This window comes from Muntiacus reevesi, chromosome 1, assembly GCF_963930625.1.
Source record: "Muntiacus reevesi chromosome 1, mMunRee1.1, whole genome shotgun sequence".
Lineage (NCBI taxonomy): Eukaryota > Metazoa > Chordata > Mammalia > Artiodactyla > Cervidae > Muntiacus > Muntiacus reevesi.
The window spans coordinates 33,033,792-33,057,836 of NC_089249.1; the positions used below are offsets into that span (position 1 = coordinate 33,033,792).

At 41.8% G+C, this 24,045-nt stretch overlaps 1 protein-coding gene across 1 annotated transcript in view; it reads left to right on the top strand.

Moving 5' to 3' along the window:
* Positions 1-24,045, top strand: part of ST8SIA1 (ST8 alpha-N-acetyl-neuraminide alpha-2,8-sialyltransferase 1) — a 157,925-nt gene that overhangs the window by 87,613 nt on the left and 46,267 nt on the right. The window contains exon 3 of the mRNA XM_065940486.1: positions 16,143-16,252. Within this exon, the coding sequence (XP_065796558.1) occupies positions 16,143-16,252 (110 nt within the window). The remainder of the gene's footprint in view (positions 1-16,142; positions 16,253-24,045) is intronic.

Genomic DNA, 24,045 nt, shown 5'->3' on the forward strand with positions numbered 1-24,045 from the left:
CTCCTCTGTCCATGGGATTTTTCAGGCAAGAATACTGGAATGGCTTGCCATTTCCTTCTCCAGGGGATCTTCCCAAGCCAGGGATCAAACACACGTCTCTTATGTCTCCTGTATTGCTTTGGCAGGCAGGTTCTTTACCACTTGGAGGACCTGAGAAGTCTTCAAAAAAGTATAGGAAGACAAGAAATTCATGCTCTACGGGAGGTCAGCAGTTGTAAATAAAATGGTGTGGAGAAAATTTGGGGTGTGAGCATAGATGATGTGGTTTGAGAAAAGGGTGAGCAGGGACTTCGGCATATTGACGGGTCCTAAGTGTCTCAATGAAGATCTCAAACATTTTCGCCTGTGGATAAAGAGCAAACATATATTGTACTACTTTTTCTTTTGATAGGGAAGTGATTTGCACTAGCCTTTGTTTATATGAAGATTTACTGTGGGATAATTGCTACACGCATTTAATGAGCATTATTTGACGCACTGTGAACACCTGTGATACCATCACTTTTGTCTTAGAAGAATAAGTAGTGTATTCGAGTGAAGGAGGGATGGTAGACAAGAACCAGAAGCTGACTCATGGTAACCAGCCACTGTAAAATTACTTATGAGGGTGGAAAGAGAAGGACCACAGAAGAGTTTTGCAGAGGTACACATTAGGTGATACTGAGAGACACGCAAACATTACTCCCAAGGTTTCTGGGCTGTGCTGCTGAGAAAATCTGAGTTGATTAAAAATAACTTACCAATCATTTATCTTGTACTAGCTAGACATAACTCATTTAATCCTTACAACTGTACAAGGTGGGTACCATTATTACAAACGAAAAGGCTAAGACACTGATCTTAGGTAACTTGCCAGCAGTCACAGAAGAAGCATTAAGCCAAACTTGGATGCAGGCAGGCAGGCAGGCTCTAGGGTAAGGCTCATTGACAGGAAGATGTGCTGCCTGTATTTGTAGAAAAAGAAGCTTTTGGTGGTACTTTCACCTTGTGAGTGGAGAAGACAAAAGTCTCACCATGATACAGGGTGTAGCTTCCTCTGTGGCATCTGCCACTTTCTGCTCCATCACTAAGAATCGCTGGCTACAACCTTTGTAATGTGCATGCCCTTCGTATTTCCTTTCCCCTTGGTTTTGAGAATTTTTGAAGTGTGGCCAACCTCTGGCTTAAAGTATAGGGACAGCCTTCCTTACAGCTTTAGCATCCGTCCATCAGAAACTACATCATTAACAAACTTAAGTTAACCAGTAATTGAGTATGAAATGTTCAATAAATCTGCCAAATGCCATCTTGTTACCTATAGTGAGTTTGTGTGCCTGACACACAGTGATTCCAAACAACCCAAATGTTGCAGTTTGAAACAGAGAAAGTTTTATTTCAGAGCCATGCAAGGAGACAGTTTGTTTATGCACCCCCCTCCCCCCGCCATCCCCTGCAAACTGGAACTCCTCAGAGTTTCAGCAAAGTGGTCATGTATGAATGTGAGAGTTGGAATATAAAGAGGGCTGAGCGCAGAAGAATTGATGCTTTTGAGCTGTGGTGTTCTAGAAGACTCTTGAGAGTCCCTTGGACTGCAAGGAGATCCAACCAGTCCATCCTAAAAGAAATCAGTCCTGGGTGTTCATTGGAAGGACTGATGTTGAAGCTGAAACTGTAGTATTTTGGCCACCTGATGCCAAGAGCTGACTCATTTGAAAAGACCCTGAGGTTGGGAAAGATTAAAGGCAGGAGAAGGGGACAACAGAGGATGAGAAGGTTGGATGGCATCGCTGACTCAATGGACATGAGTTTGGGTAAACTCTGGGAGTTGGTGATGGACAGGGAGGCCTGGTGTGCTGCGGATCATGGGGTCGCAAAGAGTCGAACATGACTGAGTGACTGAACTGAACTGAGCTGAGCTTTTAAAGCAAGTTGAGGGAGGGACGTGGTTAGGTTGCTGCAGACTTCTGGGTGTCAGAATTCTTTGTTCTTGCAGCTGTTTACATAGGTCAGGTCATGATATACCTGTAAAACTGCAATGAAACAACAGTTAATCTCTGTTCTGCAACTTTTTATCTCCATATGAATGGACTCTAAAGGTCAGAACCCTGAGACTAAGCCATCCTGTAACGTTCTTTTACAAAAGAATGACTAAGCACAAGAAAAGGAACAGATCTAATATGGAGTCGGATTTGTTCTTTTCTATTATAATCTAAACTGATGTTTTATAGTTGGCTTCCAGAATTTATATCCAGATATGTGAAAAATACATAATACAACAATTGAAACCTAAACTAATGTTTTATTTTGTAGTTGGCTTCCAGAAGTTATATCCAGAATAATGGATACGTGAAAATACACAGTACTCCTTAGAATGCTTCAGTTCAGTTCAGTCGCTCAGTTGTGTCTGACTCTTTGGGACCCCATGGACTGCAGCAGGCCAGGCCTCCCTGTCCATCACCAACTCCCGGAGCTTACTCAAGCTCATGTCCATTGAGTTGGTGATGCCATCCAACCATCTTGTCTTTTGTTGTCCCCTTCTCCTCCTGCCCTCAATCTTTCCTATCAGGGTCTTTTCAAATGAGTCAGCACTTCACATCAGGTGGCCAAAGTACTGGAGTTTCAGCTTCAACATCAGTCCTTCCAGTGAACACCCTGGACTGATTTCTTTCAGGATGGCCTGTTTGGATCTCCTTGCACTCCAAGGGACTCTCACGAGTCTTCTCCTACACCGTGGTTCAAAAGCATCAGTTCTTCAGCACTCAGCTTTCTTTATGGTCCAACACTCATATCCATACATAACTACTGGAAAAAACATAGCCTTGACTAGATGGACCTTCATTGGCAAAGTAATGTCTCTGCTTTTTCATATGCTATCTAGGTTAGCCATAGCTTTTCTTCCAAGGAGCAAGTATCTTTTAATTTCATGGCTGTAATCACCATCTACAGTGATTTTGGAGCCCAAAAAATCAAGTCAGCCAGTTTCCACTGTTTCTACATCTATTTGCCATGAAGTGATGGGACCAGATGCCATGATCTTAGTTTTCTGAATGTTGGGCTTTAAGCCAACTTTTTCACTCTTCTCTTTCACTTTCATCAAGAGGCTCTTTAGTTCTTCTTCACTTTCTGTCATAAGGGTGATGTGTCATCTGCATATCTGAGTTATTGATATTTCTCCTGGCAATCTTGATTCTAGCTTGTGCTTCATCCAGCCTAGCGTTTCTCATGATGTACTCTGCATATAAGTTAAATAAGCAGGGTGACAACATACAGCCTTGACATATTCCTTTTCCTATTTGGAACCAGTCTGTTGTTCCATATCCAGTTCTAACTGTTGCTTCCTGAGCTGCATACAGATTTCTCAAGAGGCAGGTCAGGTGGTCTGGTATCCCCATCACTTTCAGAATTTTCCACAGTTTATTGTGATCCACACAGTCAAAGGCTTTGGCATAGTCAGTAAAGCAGAATAGATGTTTTTCTGGAACACTCTTGTTTTTCGATGATCCAACAGATGTTGGCAATTTGGTCTCTGGTTCCTCTGCCTTTTCTGAAACCAGCTTGAACATCTGGAAGTTCACGGTTCATGTATTGCTGAGCCTGGCTTGGGGAATTTTGAGCATTACTTTAGTAGCGTGTGAGATGAGTGCAGTTGTGCAGTAGTTTAAGCATTCTTTGGAATTGCCTTTCTTAGGGACTGGAATGAAAACTGACCTTTCCAGTCCTGTGGTCACTGCTGAGTTTTCCAAATTTGCTGGCATATTGAGTGCAGCACTTTCACAGCATCATCTTTCAGGATTTGAAATAGCTCAACTGGTATTCCATCACCTCCACTAACTTTGTTCGTAGTGATGCTTCCTAAGGCCCACTTGACTTCACATTCCAGGATGTCTGGCTCTAGGTGAGTGATCACACCATAGTGATTATCTGGGTCATGAAGATCTTTTTTGTACAGTTCTTCTATGCATTCTTGCCACCTCTTCTTACTATCTTCTGCTTCTGTTAGGTCCATACCATTTCTGTCCTTTATTGAGCCCATCTTTGCATGAAATGTTCCCTTGGTATCTCTGATTTTCTTGAAGCAATCTCTAGTCTTGTCCATTCTATTGTTTTATTCTATTTCTTTGCACTGATCACTGAGGAAGACTTTCTTATCTCTTCTTACTATTCTTTGGAACTCTGCATTCAAGTGGGTATATCTTTCCTTTTCTCCTTTGCTTTTCGCTTCTCTTCTTTTCACAGCTATTTGTAAGGCCTCCTCAGACAGCCATTTTGCTTTTTTGCATTTCTTTTTCTTGGGGATGGTTTTGTTCCCTGTCTCCTGTACAAAGTCACGAACCTTCATCCATACTTCATCAGGCACTCTGTCTATCAGATCTAGTCCCTTAAATCTATTGCTCTCTTCCACTGTATAATGATTAGGGATTTGACTTAGGTCATACCTGAATGGCCTAGTGGTTTTCCCTACTTTCTTCAGTTTAAGTTTGAATTTGGCAATAAGGATCTGAGCCACAGTCAGTTCCCGGTCTTGTTTTTGCTGACTGTATAGAGCTTCTCCATCTTTGGCTGCAAAGAATATAATCAATCTGATTTCAGTGTTGAACATCTGGTGATGCCCATGTGTAGAGTCTTCTCTTGTGTTGTTGGAAGAGGGTGTTTGCTATGTTCAGTGCATTCTCTTGGCGAAACTCTATTAGCCTTCACCCTGCTTCATTCTGTACTCTAAGGCCAAATTTGCCTGTTACTCCAGGTGTTTCTTGACTTCCTACTTTTGCATATATAAATACTTGGGCTTCCCTGGAGGCTCAGATGGTAAAGAATCTGCCTGCAATGTGGGAGACCTGGGCTTGATCCCTGGGTTGGGACTATACCCTTGAGGAGGGCATCACAACCCACTCCAATATTCTTGCCTGGAGAATCCCATGGTCAGAGGTGGTGGGCTACGGTCCATGGGGTTGGAGAGTCAGACTGAGCGACTCAGCACAGCGCAGGACAGCACATATAAATACTCAACATCATTCAGTTTCCAGAGATGCATCCTCTGTGGCAGGACTATTAATAGTGAACTAGTCTTTTTATAATCATAATTTTATTAGTGGAATGGGGAATACAGATCTTAGCAACAGCTTTCTGGAAATTCATTTTGTGTAATTGAAGAACAGTTAACCTTTTTTAAATGGAAGGGATGTGCAAATATTCTATCATTAGTATTTATAAATATATATCCCCAGGCAAAGTTTTGGGTAATGCTTTTTTAAAGAGTTCAATAATTAAATATCTGTAATGAGAAGCATTTGTCTCTGAAATAAATTAACTAATTACTAGATCTTTTCATCATAAAAATGCTTAAGCATGCAAAGTTAAAAAAAAAAACAAGCAGCTGAAATTTTAATTTTGACTTCCAAGGGCCCGGTTAAATAAAACTGAAAAAATAAATACCGGAAACCTTATTTACTTGGAATAACCAAAGCTGTTTTTGATTCAGCTGCATCTGAACATGTATCATTATTTTGCATGTTTATCTGGGTGCCATACTTGCTGGGAATTTGCTTGTGGGAAGTTGGCAGTCTCTAGTTGAAATAATAAAGTGGGGTACAGAGATAAAGAGATGTGCATCTGAAGAATATGGTTGGAGGGTTGGGGGCTTAATTGATGGACTGGTTAGAATGTAATTAGGTCCTTGAGCAGGGCAGTGCAATTAAATACGTCAAGGAGGGCATAATTAGATGGGTGCCTGAATGGTATAATTACATTCATAAGAGGGGGGCTGTAATTAGATGTGAGGCAGGGGGTGTATTTAGATGCTTAGGCTGAGGATATAATTAACATAGGGATGAGAAATTAAATTATGTGTGTGGGTGAAGCATAATTATATGTGGGAGTCCATGTGGATATGTGGGTGAAGGTACATAGAAATGAATGGGTTGGACTGCAGTTAGGTGTGAGTTCATGTTCTTTTGGACAAAAACTTGATATTTTCATCAAGTAAGGGCAAGCATATGTTTTGACTTCATGAGTAATAGCAGCTGACATCTAGTGATAGCCTTTCAGGACATTCTAAAGGGCTGCAAATCAAAACCCCCTGTTTTTCTATTAGGACTTGAGACCCACATCCAACAATGACATTGATTATTCTTCTTAATCTGGGCACTTGACGGTGTTCTAAGTACTGAAAGATTTGGTAAAATTTCCATCTTAAAAACACAACTGCATGACTAGGAGGACTTACTTTTCCTTCCTATCAAAGAGGCATTTGAAAGGTAACAAAACAAAAGATTTCCCGTGAATTCTGATGTGTTAAAATAGAAATTCCAACTCCTCTAGCTACAAGTATCAGCATTAAGTTACGTGCATAACAAAACCAACAAAATTTAGCTTGACAACCTCATCTTCTTTGTTTGTTTATGAAACCATGTTTATTCAAAAATATTTTCGGCATTTCTCCCCTCTCCACAAAGTATAAAAGCAACAAGGTGAGGAATAGAGGTTATAGATGAAATAGTAATAGAGGGATTGAAGAAAGCTAGAGGAAGAAGACTCTAGAGCAGTGGGTAGGTGAAGATCACTCAGTGAGTCTGAGAAACTTACATTGAATCAGTGAAGTATGGTGAGAGTTACAATAACCTGAGTATCCTATATTAAACTTGAAACAGTAGTGTCTTTTGTTGCCGTCTTCAAAAGCAAGAGAGTATTTTAAAATACAAGTTCAGAAGCTGACTTGTTTAACTATAAAGCCATAAGTAAAAGCACAAAATATGCCCCAGGTCTTTAGGTGGAAGAAAAATGTCACAACTCCCAACACTATGGTAATTCTGGTTTGACCTCATAGGGTCAGACACTCTCTCGCTCAATACAAAGGAGGACCTAGTGATGTAAGCCTGACATCTCCTCAAAGAAGGTGGTCTTTTTCCCTTCTCTTACTTCCCTTTGATTATAAAATTGTAGTCCACTTAATCCTGGGGACAGAGCCCCCTTGCCTGCCAATTTGCATCTCTCACAAGCATCCTATATTAATACATCTATTTCTTGTTTATCAAAAACATACAAGTTTATTGCTTACAGAAATTTCTTGATATTAAAGTATTTTAATTGGCCACTAGTCTGCTTAATCTGATTCAGCCTGTTACTCAATTTTCCTAATGCTGGGCACCCCAGAGCTGCTTCTCACCTGTTGAGGGCCTAAGTTATTTCTGGTTGAACTTCACTGTGGAAAGAATCTTAAGTGGGACACTTACAGGATTTCAAACTTTTTCAGTTCCTGATGTTCCTACTGCTGCTGCTGCTGCTGCTGCTAAGTCGCTTCAGTTGTGTCCGACTCTGGCAGCCCACCAGGCTCCGCCGTCCCTGGGATTCTTCAGGCAAGAACACTGGAGTGGGTTGCCATTTCCTTCTTCAATGCTTGAGAGTGAAATGTGAAAGTGAAGTCACTCAGTCGTGTCCGACTCTTTGCAACCCCATGGACTGCAGCCTACCAGGCTCCTCCATCCATGGGATTTTCCAGGCAAGAGTACTGGAGCCTAGATCTAAGGTTGTGCATGCATGCTAAGTTGCTTCAGTCATGTCCGAGTCTTTGTGACCCTATGGACTATAGCCCACCTGGTTCCTCTGTCCATGGGATTTTCCAGGTAAGAACACTGGAGTAGATTACTAGGCCCTCCTCCAGGGGATATTCCTGATCCAGGGATGGAACCTGTGTCTGCTGCAGCTCCTGCACTGGCAGGCGGGTTCCTCACCATAGTGCCGCCTGGAAAGCCCCTGGCTTTCAGGTTAGTTATATTTATTACTTCGATGTAGAGACATTGCAGCCTGCATCCTAGTCCTCAGTTTTATCCTACCGTAGTACCGTAGAACACTTTTTATTCTTTGATTCTGAGTTTACATCAGTGTGTGATGCTAGTTTTTTATCCTTAATGCCTCAAAGTTACCCTCTCTCTCCAAGACTATTGTAACTTAATTTTCAATCAGAGGCGCTCTTACTAAAATGCTCTATATCCCTGTGGGAATAGTTACCGCAAACATTTTTTAGCCCAGTTCTTTCTATATTAAATGGTTTGCATGTTTCTTTTTTCCCATGCCTGTCCTTCTTCCCCTCTTCCCAAGGCCAGCTCAGACTCCTAAGAGTTTTAGAGACTGATGGTGGTTAACTCAGTCCTTCATAGAGATAGTGTTAATTATCATTCAGGACTTCTAGTTATGTCTGTGAGATGGAAGATGAGTAGGTGATCGTGGTCACTATGTCTTACTACTTTGTTGTCTTGCGTGGATTGCCCATGAAGAGGAGGAAGAAGTGAGGCATTTGGCTTTGGAAATGACTTGTTAAATAAGGCTTTTAAGGGCTTCCCTGGTAGCTCAGCTGGTAAAGAATCCACCTGCAATGCAGGAGACCCCGGTTCGATTCCTGGGTTGGCAAGATCCCCTGAAGAAGGGATAGGTTACCCACTCCAGTATTCTTGGGCTTCCCTTGTGGCTCAGCTGGTAAAGAATCTGCCTGCAATGCGGGAGACCTGGGTTAGACCCCTGGGTTGGGAAGATCCCCGAGAAGGAGAAGGCTACCCACTCCAGTATTCTGGCCTGGAGAATTCCATGGAGTCGCAAAGAGTTGGACATAACTGAGCGACTTTCACTTTTCACATAAGGTTTTTATTCACTTAATTATAAAATCCATACCTGGATCCTCTGGAGCTATTTACATAAGGCAGAAAGAACCGGGTTTAAGTTTTTCAGTTTTTAATAGCCTTTGTCAAAAGTCATATTCTCAGCCAGGAATATTTTCATAGCTGGCATTTGTGGGTTTTTTCTCTGAAAAAGTCTTCCAGCCTGTAACAAGTCTTTTTACCTTCATTCCTGCCATAAGAAATCAGCGACTCTAATTTTTGCCTTTTTTTTTTTCAATCTTCCTAAGATTATCTAATAGGCCGGGAATCTCAGCTGTCTTTCTTATGCCTAAAGACTTCAGTCCTCAGGACCCAGCGTCATTTCCTCAGAAAGATTTTTTTCTTAATTTTACATAGCACTCTGTACTTTCCTATTTGTTAAATTTTGTGTTTCCTGTTTCCATGAGCAGGATATATGTCTGTTTTGTTCACCAGTCCCTTTCCAGAATTCATAACAGCTCCTTCTCCATAATAGGGCTCAACAAATAATTGCTGAATTAAAGGCAAGTCAGGCATCAGAGCTATTTAAGAAGAGACATAGACAGTGTAGGCTATGGACTGTGATGAGGATAAGGTAATCTCAGAAGCAAGATTCTGAATGGCTTCATTAATTGACTCTTTAGAGAGTGGAAGAATTTGTGTTTGTTCTTACAGTTTGGAGATTAAATTGTATGTCCATTATGGCAGAAGATTTTAATAGACATTTTTCCAAAGAAGACCTACAGATGGCCAATGGTCACATGAAAAAATGTTCAACATTGCTAATTATTAGAGAAATACAAGTCAAAACTATGGTGAGGTACCACCTCACGACGGTCAGAGTAACCACCATTAAAAAAAATCTACAAACAGTAAGTGCTGAAGAGGATGTGGAAAAAAGGTAGCCATCCTACACCCTTAGTGGGAATGCAAATTGGTGCAGCCATTATGAAAAGCAGTGTGGAGATTCCTCAAAAAACTAAAAATGGAGTTGTCATATGATCCAGTAATCCCATTCCTGGGCATATGTCTAGGCACAGTGATAATTCAAAAAGATACATGCACCCCTACATTCATAGCAGTACTATTCACAATAACCAAGACTTAGAAACAGCCTAAACATTCATCAAAAGACAGTGGATAAAGAAGATGGAATAGTGCTCAGCCATAAAAAAGAATGAAATAATACAATTTGCAGCAATATGGATGGACTTAGAGATTATCATACTAAGTGAGGTAAGTCAGACAGAGAAGAACAAATATATGGTATTGCTTATATGTAGAGTCTCAAATATGACACAAGTGAACTTAATCTACAAGACAGTAACAGATTCACAGACATGAGAAGAGATTTGTGGTTGTCAAGGGGGAGGGGGAATGGGGAAGGAATGAAGTAGGAGTTTGGGATTAGCAGATGCAAACTATTACACATAGATAAAGAACAAAATCCAACTGTATAGCACAGGGAGCCATATTCAATATCTTGTGATAGACCATAATGAAAAAGAATATAAGTAAGGAATGTATCTATATGTGTAACTGAATCACTTTGCTGTACAGTAGAAGTTAACGTTGCAAATCAACTTTATTTCAATAAAATATAATTTAAAAATAAATAAAATAATATATCCATTATGACATTAAGGAAATGCCACTGTTTAAAGTAGATTGGATGCTCAATGGAACTTTTTGGAGTAAATATAAATAATTACCTTATGAAACAAGTTGTTGATCATTTCATCTATTCTTAGTTTGTGTGTAGAGCAGTGAGCAAAAAAAAAAAATATATGATACTTGGAATGATTCATACAAATGTGTGCACTTAAAAACTCATTGACTGGGCTTCCCTGATGACCCAGTAGTTGAGTCCACCTTGAAATGCAGGACACACGGGTTCAGTCCTTGGTCCAGAAGATCCCACATGCCGCAGACAGCTAAGCCTGTGCGGCATAGCTCCTGAGTCCGTGCTCTGGAGCCCGGGGGCCACAACTACTGAGCCCATGTGCTGTAACTGCTGAAACCTCTGCATGCTGGAGCCTGCGCTCTGTGACAAGAGAAGCCACTGCAATGAGAAGCTGGTACACTGCAACTAGAGAGTAGTCCCTGCTCTCCCAAGCTAGAGAAAACTCGTGCACAGCAACAAAGACCCAGCACAGCCAAAAGTAAAAATAATAAATAAATAAGATAAATAATTATAAAAAAAAAAAAAAACCCTCTTTGGTCAAAGTAGTAGATACACCCTCAAAGGCCCAATGATAAAAAAAAATGCTTTGTTTAAAATCTATATAAAACCTTTGAAATTGAAAGCCTCTCACACAAGGATAAACTACATGTAATAGTAGTAGTCCAGCAATGTAATGATATTTTTTCTCCAGAGAATTTAGTTTTTTAGTGTTTAGTAATGGACTCATCTAATTTATATAGGATTTCAGAGTTTTCTAATAATTTTCAACACCTCACTTCATTTTTAATTTTCATAATCATACTGAGAGACAGATGGGATGGTGATTATCATGCCTGACTTCCAGTGAAGCACTGAGAGTTTGAGGGGCCTGACAAACCATAATCTGAATCCAGATGGTTAATATAATATAGTCATTAAGAAGATAGCCATTAACAGATGGAACAGTGATAGGTGAAAAAACTTGGACAAAGATTTATAAGGTGAATTGGTGGTCATGCAATACTTTGAGCCCATGGCTGTAATCAATTTGCCTACTCCAGTCTTTCATTTAGAGTGGTATTTTAAAGGTTAGCATGAGGAGTGTTGTGGCATAGTACTATGTTCTCAGATCTAGTAGATATTTTCTTACATGAATGCAAGGAGATACCTTTGAAAAGAAAGAATGAAGTTAATACCTTAATAAAAATACTCCTTAACAGAATTATAATCTTTATGTGGAAATGGATTATCCAAAACATTATCAGTTCTTTCTATGTGGATGCGTTATGTGCTAAGTCACTTCAGTTGTGTCCAACTCTTTGTGACCCTATGGACTGTAGCCTGCCAGGCTCCTCTGTCCATGGGATTCTCCAGGCAAGAATACAGGAGCAGGTTGCCATGCCCTCCTGCAGGGGATCTTCCCAACCCAGGAATCGAAACCACATCTGTTTTAGTTTCCTGCATTGGAAGGTGGGTTCTTTACTACTAACACCAACTGGGAAGCCCTCCTTTCTATGTAATAAGCACCAAACGGAGAACACCTTGTTTGCACATCATTCTAATAAGCATTGATCATTGCCAAGTTGAGATATTCTGCATCTTAAATAGAATAATGATAGTATTATCTCAGTTAGTTAAAGCAGTTTCACAGTATTTTCCTTATTAAGTTTTTCCTTTTTAAACTTTGGTGAGCTGTTTTGTTTGCACTCAGGGCACTGGAGAAACAGTTATTGAAACGAAATTGCTGTGTGAAGGCCAGCATTGACCAAATGAAGAGGAAGTAAGCAAATATTACCAGCTCACACTCATAAATGGCTTCCTCCTCAACTAGGCTTCTGTTCAAAGGCTTTGAAAAGTATATATATTTATATACATATACACATACAGAGGGGTTTCCCTGGTGGTTCAGCGTTTGCCTGCAATGCAGGAGACCTGGGCTCAATCCCTGAGTCGGGAAGATCCCGTGGAGAAGGAAATGGCAATCCACTCCAGTATTCTTGCTTGGGAAATCTGATGGACAGAGGAGCCTGGTAGGTTACAGTCCATGGGGTCGCAAAGTCAGACACGACTAAGTGGCTTCACTTTATACATACAGAAATATTGCATATGTATGTGTGTGTGTTCAGTCTTGTCCGACTCATTTGCAACCCCGTAGACTGTAGCCCACCAGGCTCCTCTGTCCATGGGGTTTCCCAGGCAAAATGGAGCAGGTTGCCATTTCTTCCTCCAGCGGATCTTCTTGATCCAGGAATCAAACCCACGTCTCTTGAGTCTCTTGCATTGGCAGGCAGGATTCTTTACCATTAATGTCACCCCAAATAGGTAAACACCATAGAAAATAGGTAAATTTTCTGCCATAAAATCATCTGTGTTAAGATAGATTTTGAGAATCATTCTTTTACCATGTATTCCCCCAAACTCATGGAATCTGAGTATTCTGTGGCTTGAACAAGTCAGTAGACCTTGCTAGGAAAAGGAAAAAGGTGTAAGAAGAGGGGGAAGGATAACGGGGAGCCACCATGGTGGTGGCTTGGTGAAATGCTTTACCTCTGTCGTTTCATGTAATCCTGAGCAGCATGTTCCCTCTTTGGAGACAAGAAGTGAAGTGTCAAGGAGTCCCACAGTCTGGAAGTTAGGAGGTAGTATTTGTACCCAGGTTTATGCTGCTACTACTGCTTTCCAGATTTGCATGTTCTGTGCCCAGATTCATGTTCAGAAAACTGAGATTGCCAGTCGATCTGGTCCAAGGACTTTTCCTTAACAATGGGGGTGGGGCAGGGGTCGGGAAGGGAGGCTTAAATTGGCTTTTACAAAGCAAACTAAATATTAGTTGAGCATGAGCGAGACCACACTTTTCCCATAAACTATATACAAATAGTTGCAAATATCCACATATTACTCACTGTACTCAGATCAGGCTTCCGTTCTCACTTCTGAACCAGATCTGTCCTGGTGAAGGTTGCCATTGACCTCTGTGTTCAAAATCCTGTGGCAATTTTCAGCTCTTATTTTATATAATCTATCAATAGCATTTGCTGCAGTTTTCTCCTGTTCTTTTTGAGTATCTTTAGATACTTAAAAAAAAACAAGAATTTACTTCCAAGACAGGTTACTTTCCTGTTTTTTTCCTCCCGTTCCATTGGCCACTCCTCAGTCTCTTTTACCTACTTCTTCTGAGTCTCCTAACTTCTTTCTTGTTGGAGCATCCGGAGATTCAGGTCTAAGACCTCCTCTCTTTCCTGTCTAAACTCACTCACCAGGTCGTCCTCTGATTTTAAATACCAATTATATGCTCATCACCCCTAGCTTTCTATCTTCAGGAGAAACCGGTTCCCTGACTGTATTCTCATATATTCAACTGTTTATTTGATGTCACCACTTAAATGGCTAGTGGAGATTTCATATTTTACGTACTTAAAAGTGAACTCCAAGTCATCTCACCCAAACTTGCTTCTCTGTTATTATCCATGTCACAGTAAATGGCAAGTCCATCTTTACAGTTGTCTGAGCCCCAACCTTGGCATTGTTCTTGAGTCTTCTTTTTCTCTTTATCCTATTTTCATTGCAACTCCGGTCAGGTCTTCCTCAAAAACATCTCCAAAATCTGCTTACTTCCGACCACCCCCACTGCTCTGACTCTAGCCCAGGCCACCATAATCTCTAGCCTGTCATTTCAGGAGACTGGTCTCTTTCTTTCTGTGCATGACATCTTGCAGCCTATTTACACAACAGCAGAGTGATTGTTCCAGAATATGACAGAATGCCACTCCTTTGCTCACCCTACCTTGACTTGATTCTCATCTGAGAATAAAATTTAGAGTCTTTACAGTATCCTCCAAAGCCCATAGAATTTGTTCCCCAACCTTCCTACCAGCTAAATCTCTGATCTCTTCTCCTCTGTCCCTTGCTTACTCATCTCCAGACACAATGGCCTCTTTCTCTTCATTTAAAACCCAGGAGGGTCCCTCTTCCACGTCTGCCCCAGCGACTCCCCCAGGTGCCTATAAGGCTCACTACCCACTCACCTTCAGGGATTTGCTTCCGTATCTCCTGACCACCCTAGTTCAATGGCAGGTTTTCTTCAAAAGTACTTCCTGATTTTCTCATGCCGGTGATTTCTTTCTCTCCACCATATGATATTCTGTTTATTTTATTCATTTGTCTTTATCTTCCATTTCCCACTAGAATCTGCCCTCCTTGTGAACAGGGATTATTATGTCCTGGTCACCCAGGACCGTACTTGGAACATAGTAGGCACCTAGTGAATATTTGTGGAATAAAGAGCAGTTAACTTGAGCATAAATACCTAAATTTACACCTAACATATTACAGATCTTATTCATGTATTTCTAGTATTGATTCAAATCTTCCTCCCCGGAGTGACTGAGAAAAATGCCAGATGTCATCCTGGCTTATCCGGGAAAGTTGGGAGTACAGCCTTTTGCCTGACCCTCCTTCTCTGTATCCTCCTCTGGAGGTCACTGGACAGACTCCGGGAAGTCTTTTCCATCTGCAGGCATATGCTTAGACACTACAGTTTCAGTGCTGTATCTTCATCACCTTTATTGTCAGAGCTCCGGCTGTTTCTTTTACAAACTAGAAATCAAGGAAGTTAAATTTCCTTCTTGGGTTTTGCTGAGTGCCCCTCAGCTCCCAGTGACTGTATACTCCTGGAATTTCATTCTTCTGCTTTAATTATTTATACCTCTGTGCATATGGTCATATAATCATTTATTCTTTTGGTTGTAATCCATATGATGCCCTCAGATTCATCAACAGTGGTGACTTAATATGGACCTGGCTATTTTTTACGGATGTAAGGTCTTCCCCCAGAGACTGCCAGCCGCTGTGCCTGGCTTCAGCAAGCAGGAAATGCTGTGCTGCTGGTTCTTGCTGACCCAGCTAACAGAGACTGATGTCACATTTCACTTCCAGGGGCTGTTGCTGGGTTTTGATAGTCCCTGGTACTATAAATAGCACTCCAGGGAACATTCAGGTACATGGGACATTTTCTTTGCAGTCTAGGTCAATGTCTGCAGAAAGTCACATGCTGCCTGGTTAGACACAAGCCACTTGCCCCTGAGTCGCTCCTAAGTTCTAAACAGACCCTACTCAGAGTGTGCATTTGCTCATAAACCCTGCAATCACTATCAGCATGCTTCTGCAACTCTGTTGATACTGCTCTCCCTGCCTGCAAAATCCTACTCATCCTTAAAGAATCACCTCAAGTAAGAAAGTTCTCCCTGAGTCGGCTTTACAGATGTGCCTTCTCATCCCTCTCTGGCTTCCCCACAGCATGTGAAACATGCCTGTTGTACAGTGAGGTGGCCCTCACAATACAGTCTGTTACATAAGCTTATATATTCACACTCTCCTCACATCCCAGACTGTGAATCCTGAGACCTGTGATTCACTGTCTTTGGGTTTATCCCCAACAGTTAGCACAGAAAACGCTCAGCAACGTTTGTTGAGTGAATGACTGATTGTATGAACAAATGAAAGTGCGTCCAAATAGGGGAGTAGAATTCATTTGAGCTTGTCCCCAGCTTAATGCCTTTGAAAAGAATCCAGTGCCTACTGGGAATTTTTCCATTTTCCTTAGCAGTCACTCCCTATTATATGCATGGTCAGTTTGATACCTCAAATGTGGTGGTATTGAAATCCACTTCAGGGAATTAAAAAAGAAATGTTTTTATTTCAAAGGAACGGGCTAGTTTGCTCCTCGAAGGCTGCCTGGCATCTTTCTTTCTATGCACTCTTTTCACTCTGCTCAGTCTTCAATCAAATTCTCCGGTCAGGTCTGCTGTAAACAATGATTTGGTGAGCGTTGTGTGTTCTCTGAAGTGAAAACCCGCCTTGTTTTCTGTTGCTAGGCAACTCCATTCCAGCTGCCCTTGAAGAAGTGCGCGGTGGTGGGAAATGGTGGGATTCTGAAGAAGAGTGGCTGTGGCCGTCAAATAGATGAAGCAGATTTTGTCATGCGGTAAGAGAGCTCCCACAGCGCGGCCTCCGCCTTCTCTCCTGTCCCTCCCCTCCCGCCAGCCCCGGGGGCCTTTGGAGGCCAGTCACTGGTGATTAATCAGCTGTAGCGTCTCTTCAACCTCCCTCCAAGTTCACATACAAGTGAGTTGAGGAATGGGCCCCAAGAAAGCACAAGAAAAGAAACACTCATACAGTATCCTAACACATGTATATGGAATTTAGAAAGATGGTAACGATAACCCTATATGCAAAACAGAAAAAGAGACATAGATGTACAGAACAGACTTTGGGCTCTGTGGGAGAAGGCAAGGGTGGGATGTTTCGAGAGAACAGCATCGAAACATGTATATTACCTAGGGTGAAACAGATCACCAGCCCAGGTTGGATGCATGAGACAAGTGCTCGGGCCTAGTGCACTGGGAAGACCCAGAGGGGTCGGGTGGAGAGGGAGGTGGGAGGGGGGATCGGGATGGGGAATATATGTAAATCCATGGCTGATTCATGTCAATGTATGGCAAAAACCACTACAATATTGTAAAGTAAGTAATTAGCCTCCAACCAATAAAAATAAATGGGAAAAAAAGAAAAACTCAGAGGTCAAGAGGAGATACCCAAAGTGGAAACACTCATTTTAGATGATACAGTTGGGTGACTCCAACTTTGAAATGTGTCCTTAAGACAAATTCTCAACGAATAAATGATTTCATTAGTTCATTTCATTCTGCACACTTTGCTGCTTTGATTTTCATAAAAGCGTTTGGAAGTAGTGATGGAATTCGGAGAGGCAGTGGATCTGTGCAGGACTAGGAGAACTGGAAGGAAGGAGGGGGAATACACTTTGAGCAAAGTGGCAGCTTAGTATGAGGACTGAGTGGAGTGGTGATGCGATGTCGCTTGTCGTGGAAAACAGGAGGTTCCTGCAGGGATGTGGAAAGGGATTGCCAGGACACACCCAGCCGAGGATAGAGCCCGTGACACCGAAATGGTGCCAGCCTGCACCGTTGGGTGATTTTGATCAGAAGGAAAGACAGTGAGTGATCAGGTGGACACAGGCTTAGGATTGCCTCGGGGAGAGGGGACAAGGGTGAGGAGGGACTGCATGGCTGGAGAGAGCGTGAAGGACACACTTTGGGATCTGAGCTGGAAGGAAGTTGGCCCTGAGAGGCCTGGAGAAAGGAAGGGGTGCAATGGGGCCATATGATGGGGCCATTCAGAGCCGAGGGACTGGAAATGGGAAAGATAAAAGAAGATGGAAAAATGAGAGTTAGTGTCAAAGAATGGCCCGCTGGAACATGTGACTTCTTGAGACTCTGACGTCAGCTTCTCTGGGATGAGCAGACATGCTGTAGACAAAGAGGACACTTGTTACTGAAGAAATGTAGGAGCTTGGAGGCTACTCTGGGGAGGGTCTTACACGATGACCCCAACGTCTCCTTGAAGTGGGAATAAGTGAGGCATTGAGGCTTTGTGTTGGTCGCTGAGTTATGTCTAACTGTAGCCCGCCAGACTCCTCTGCCCGTGGAATTCTTCAGGCAAGAATACTGGAGTGGGTTGCCATTTCCTTCTCCAGAGGATTCTCTCAACTCAGGGATCGAACCTGGGTCTCCTGCATTGCAGGCAGATTCTTTTCCTTCTGAGAAGGCTCTGGGGCCAGGATGAGTGATGCCTCAAGCAACACAGAGGGTGGAAAGCTGAAGGGGGTGGAGGTTGGGGGTTTGTGTTCACTTTTAAGGATAATAAGGATAAATAAATAATGGTCTAAAGTGACAAAAAAAAAAAAAAAGGTAGCTGAGGGGACACTTAGACACCTCTGGGCTCTGAGCTAAGTGAGTAGGGGAGAGTAAAGCTTGTCTGAGAGAGTTTCGGGGAAGCCATTTCAAGGGGAGGGTCAGGTTCCTTCTGAGAGAGCAAGGATCGGGCTCCTCAGAAGACTTCAGCTTACTGGTGAAGCCTGCGGCAGAGGGAGGATCCTTTTCTTTCTTTCCTTTATGGAGGCGCCCTGCCCTAGTTTTTCCAGTGTGAGACTGTGTTTTTCTCTCCACTGTAATGATTAATTTTTGCAATAAAAATAGAAGACAAGAAAGATAATGAAAATAGAAGAGAGGAGAAGAGGAAAATGTACTTCTCTTAATTCAGGTCAACATCTGCTGAGTGAGTACCTCCTGATCTGTATTGGGTCTTAACTGAGGTTGGAAATGGTACATTGGACAGTTCCATCATGGACTTAGAATCTGGAGCTGTGTCATTGCCGAGGTCAGGGTGGCTCAGAGGTAAACAATGAGTGAGTGGGGTCCTTCTGTGGGGAAGGGGTGTCTGGACGGAGCCCTCTGTCCATTCCACTGTGGGCCCAGGCCAGCCTTTGCAAGCTCTAATGTGGGAAGGACACCAAGGCTCTGCAGGGTTGTGAGCCATGGGTGAGCATGGTGAGCTGGTAGCTATAGAAGCGGAGACGATCACCTGGAGAGCAGAGTGGAGGAGGAGGGCAGAGGCACCCCTCCATGACACTGGCATTAGGGGGGCTCTGAGGGCAAAGAAAACTCAGAGGAAGGACCAGCCCTTGCCACAGACTTGCTCTGTGACCCACAGCGCACCATGGTACCTTTGCTGCAGCTCAGCTTTCTGATAATCTCTGTGCAGAGGTGGCTGCAGACAATTCCCTAAACCTTTCCATTGTGGAAACTCTGATTCCGTGATAATGTGACTATCACACAACTGTAACACATTCACATAGTCTAGTTTGATTTTTCACATTGCTCTCGAGTATAAGTTGACTTGCTTTTTCCAGAAACTATGTAAGGAAGAAGAAGTGGAAATATTATATTCACAGATTCAGGAAAGTTAAATGATTTTAAGATCACTTAAAGTTAAGTGATTTTAAGATGTCTACAATGTAGAAGGAGGCAGTACAATAAATGTGATTTCTTAAATTATTCCTGAGCACACATGTGTGTGTCACCACACTTAGGAAGATGGATATTTTTTTAACTTAATGTGCAGAAGATCAGTCTTAAGCATCTTATGGGGTTATCCATATTTACTTATTACAAATACACAAGACTACATTTGCATCGTATACAGTCAGTGTTGATATATTCACATTCAAAATTAATAAGTGCTTGTGATTAGGGTGCACAGCACAGGACTAAACAATGTTCGTGGGATGTTCATGGGATGATGAGGGAGGTAAGAATGAAAAGAATTCAAAGAAGGCAGCATCAAAACTAAAGGTATGTGTACATGTACCTTTTGATTCAATTTCAAGAATGGTGCCGTTGTCATAACACATTTGAATCTTTAAAAAGTTTTATTTATAGTTCATGGCAAATAGATGGGGAAACAATGGAAACAGTGACAGACTTTATTATTTTGGGCTCCAAAATCACTGCAGATGGTGACTGTAGCTGTGAAATTAAAAGATGCTTGCTCCTTGGAAGAAAAGCTATGACCAACCTAGACAGCATATTAAAAAGAAGAGACATCACTTTGCTGACAAAGCTATGATTTTTCTAGTAGTCATGTATGGATGTGAGAGTTGGACTATAAAGAAAGCTGAGCACTGAAGAATTGATGCTTTTGAACTGTAGTGTTGGAAAAGACTCTTGAGAGTCCCTTGGACAGCAAGGAGATCCAACCAGTCCATCCTAAAGGAAATCAGTCCTGAATACTCATTAGAAGGACTGATGCTGAAACTGAAGTTCCACTACTTTGGCCACCTGATAGGAAGAACTGACTTTTTGGAAAGACCCTGATGCTGGGAAAGACTGAAGGCAGGAGGAGAAGGGGACAACAGAGGATGAGATGGTTGGATGACATCACCGACTCGATGGATATGAGTTTGAGCAAGCTCATTGGTGATGGACAGGGAAGCCTGGCATGCTGCAGTCCATGGGGTCACAAAGAGTTGGACACGACTGAGTGACTGAGTTGAATTGATAGTTTATGGGGCTTCCCCAGTGGCTTAGCAGGAAAAAAATCCGCTTGCAATGCAGGAGACATGGAAGACACAGGTTTGATCCCTAGGTCAGGAAGATCCTCTGGAGAAGGAAATGGCAATCCCCTCCAGTATTGTTGCCTGGAAAGTCCCAAGGACAGAGGAGCCTGGCAGGCTATGGTCCTTGTGGTCGCAGAGTCCAACACGACTGAGTACACACACACACACACAAAGAATTTATAATATGGAAATAATTAAATGTTGATTAATTGTAAATTATTCTTATTTGACCACTTATGGATCTATTTATACATGGTTGATTAATACACATTTTGGGGACACCTTGAGAAAATTGAGCTAATGACATATATTCAAAATGAAACAGTTAGTGACTATGATTAGAAACATGTATGTCTGATCCTAGAATGTAGGGTACATGGACCATTACAGTGAAAGACGAGATCCCAAAATAGCCTTGCCTATACACAATGGTGTACCCTATTGCAGTTCAAGATGTTTTCCAGAATTGTAACAATGCCATAATTTCCTTTGCTTGGACATTTTCAGACACGTCTTCTAATGCTAAAATGTACCTTCTCATATTTCAAAGTAAACATTTGCTCTGTAACCAAAAGTGACACTTTAAAAAAGTAATATCATTAAATATCATTTATCTTGAAGTTCTGAAAGACAGAGGTAACAGTGATTATATCCTGGCGAGAAATTGGGTGGCTCAGGAATATGAGTGAAGACAATATAATTTTGGTGCCTGTGAATTATACTCAATTATATGTGTTTTATGTATTGAAGTATACATATAATTTAAAAAAGAATTTTTAAATGTATTCTATTCCTTTCTACCCATTCCCCACCCATCTCCACTTCCCACTTTAAAGAATTTTCATTTCTCAGCAATTCTGTGGCCACATCCTCTATGATCCCGCGCACAGTTACTAAGACACTTCAGCCAGTAATATCCATTCATTGTGCCAATCAGCAATAAAGCAAAGTTTGGAACACTTTTACACAATTATGCCTTATAAGAAACAATTTGACTGTATTAAATGTGCCTTTTATGTAAATCTGTGTAATTATCAATTTAGGAGTTGAGCTAAAATTACAGTGTGCTTTTTTTTTCCCTGAGAGCTGCAGGGAGGTATCACAAGCATTCGTACTTGAAGAGAAAGTTTACCCAGAAGAACAGTTATTTATACCAGAGTACAATGGCATTACTTTCCAGAAATGGATGTATTAAGTATTATCCTTATTGTTTTAAACATTTCACTATGTGGTAGAATTTGGCATTTAGTCTCTGGAAGTGTATTTCTGAGGTTGTGCTTTGTAATAGGAGGTGTCTGTATAGTCAAAGGTGTGATTTTTCCAGTAATCATGGACGAATGTGAATGTTGGACCATAAAGAAGTTTGAGTGCTAAAGAGTTGATGCTTTCAAACTATGGTGTTGGAGAAGACTCTTAAGAGTCCCTTGGACGTCGGAGAGGTCAGACCAGTCAATCCTAAAGGAAATCAACCCTGAATATTCATTGGAAGGATGGATGCTGAAGCTCCAATAGTTTGGCCACCTGATGCAAAGAGCTGCCTGATTGGAAAAGACCCTGATGCTGGACAAGATTGAAGGCAGGAGAAGGGGATGGCAGAGGATGAGATGGCTGGATGGCATCACCGACTCAACGGACATGCGTTTGAACAAACTCTGGGAGATGGTGAAAGACAGGGAAGCCTGGTGTGCTGTAGTCCATGGGGTCACAAAGAGTCTGACATGACTGAGCGACTGAACAACAAAGAAGGTATGAAGGGATCCAGACATATGAGCCATAGATCAACCTCCAAGGAACACACAGAAAAACAAAGTTGTTATTCATGAGCACCAACTCCTTTCATTTACTGATGATAGAATAGGTCGACTGCACTTCCTAGCGATAGAGTTTACAGTTTTAATATAGTGAGATTGATTCTCAAATGTTATGAAGGGCCATCAAGATCGAAGGGGAAGTGATAAATTAGGAGTTTGGAATTAACATACACACACTACTATATATAAAATAGTTAACTAAGAAGGACCTACTATATAGCACAGGGAATTCTACTCCGTATTCTGCCATAACCTAGGAATTTGAAAAAGAATGGGAATATGTCAATATATATGTGTAATTGATTCCCTTTGCTGGAAACACTTGAAATTAACAGAACATTGTAAATCAACTCTATTCCAATAAAAACTAAAAAGGCTAAGTAAATAATTATATTCATCCGAGAAAAGAGAGAAAAAGATGCTCGAATTCTGCCCTGCGTTTTATCCTGGGAGTCCTGTTCATCTTGGCAGAGATCAGTTGAATCCCAAGGTCAGCACCATGGTCAGATGAGCATGGCCACTATGAGTAAACTCATTCCCCAGCACAGTCCTCAGAAACCACAAGGATGTGATGTGGACGCCTCAAGTAGGCTCTGAGACTCGGCTTCCCCCAGGCTCCTCACAATGCTCATTGTTTGTTTTCAATGGGCACTCGGCGAAAGTCGGCAACTGGCTGACTCATTACTCTGTGGGGAGCTGTCAGAAGAATCAGGATCTTGTTACCAAAGAGCAGATGAAAGGAAGAGTCCAAATCAAGTGAGACAAATTTCTACCTCAGATGCCCTGATGTGGTGGGAGTCACAGGGGTAAATACAAGACAACATCAAGGAACTCGTGCTGATCAGCTGAGTCGATTTTCAGACAACCCCATGTCCTGGGGGAAATTTGCCCGGGAAATTTTAATAGTTGGGAAATGGCTGGGGCCTTGATATTTGTAAGATCTCTAACAACAAATAAATGATGCTTTACTTTGCTGAAATAATACAAAGTTAGAGTGCTCTGATGGTTGGAGTCAACTTAGAGATATGGCTGGAGAGGAGAAATCAGGACTCAGTAATAAAAGAAAAATCCAGTGGAAGCTATAGACTCATTTGGGGTGGTCATAAGTAATAAAGATGTATTTAGTTATATTTATTTGATCATGGCAACCCACTCCAGTATTCTTGGGGCTTCTCTGGTGGCTCAGTGATAAAGAATCTGCCTACAGTGCGGGAGACTCGAGTCCCATCCTTGGGTTGGGAAGATACCCTGGAGGAGGGAATGGATTGTTGACTAGAGAATTTCATGGATGGAGGAACCTGGTAGGCTATAGCCCATGGGGTCGCAAAGAGTCAGACGTGACTGAGTGACTAACTGAGTTACCAAGATACGATATGTCTGATATGGGATATTTTTGAGCTTTTACTATGTGTGAGGCATCAAGGTAGGGACTTTTTAATACATTTCTTACTTTAATCCTTACAACCAGCTTATTGGAGAGGAAAAGTCATTATCCTCATTTTGTAATGGGGAAACTGAGGCGGATGTCATAACTTGGATAACAGCCCACTAGTAGAAAGCCATGAGATTGAATTTGCAGTTGCAGCATTTTCCATTGTAAGCATTCATAAGACATTGCAGTCAAGGAGAGCACCCAGGGCAGGCTGGTGTATGTGGGAGGGAGGAGGGGCTATTTATTTCTTTTCCCAGAACTCTTTCCCTTGTCTAGACTGGGATGGTGGAGAATCACTGCATTTTGTTGGATGACAAAGCATTTTCACTGGAAGTCAACCATACGTTGGGCATGCATGCACTGATTTAGGTGGCAGAGTTTGCCTTGAATGTACTCTTATAATTTAGAATTTGGGAAAAGAATGAAAAACACAAGCAATTCTTCCTTTTCTCTTGAGGCTTGTTTGTATCCACAGAGAGGAACTATAGGTCCTGTATCTTCTAGGACAGGGGCCCCCAACCTCTGGGATCTAATTGATGATCTAAGGTAAAGCTGGTGTA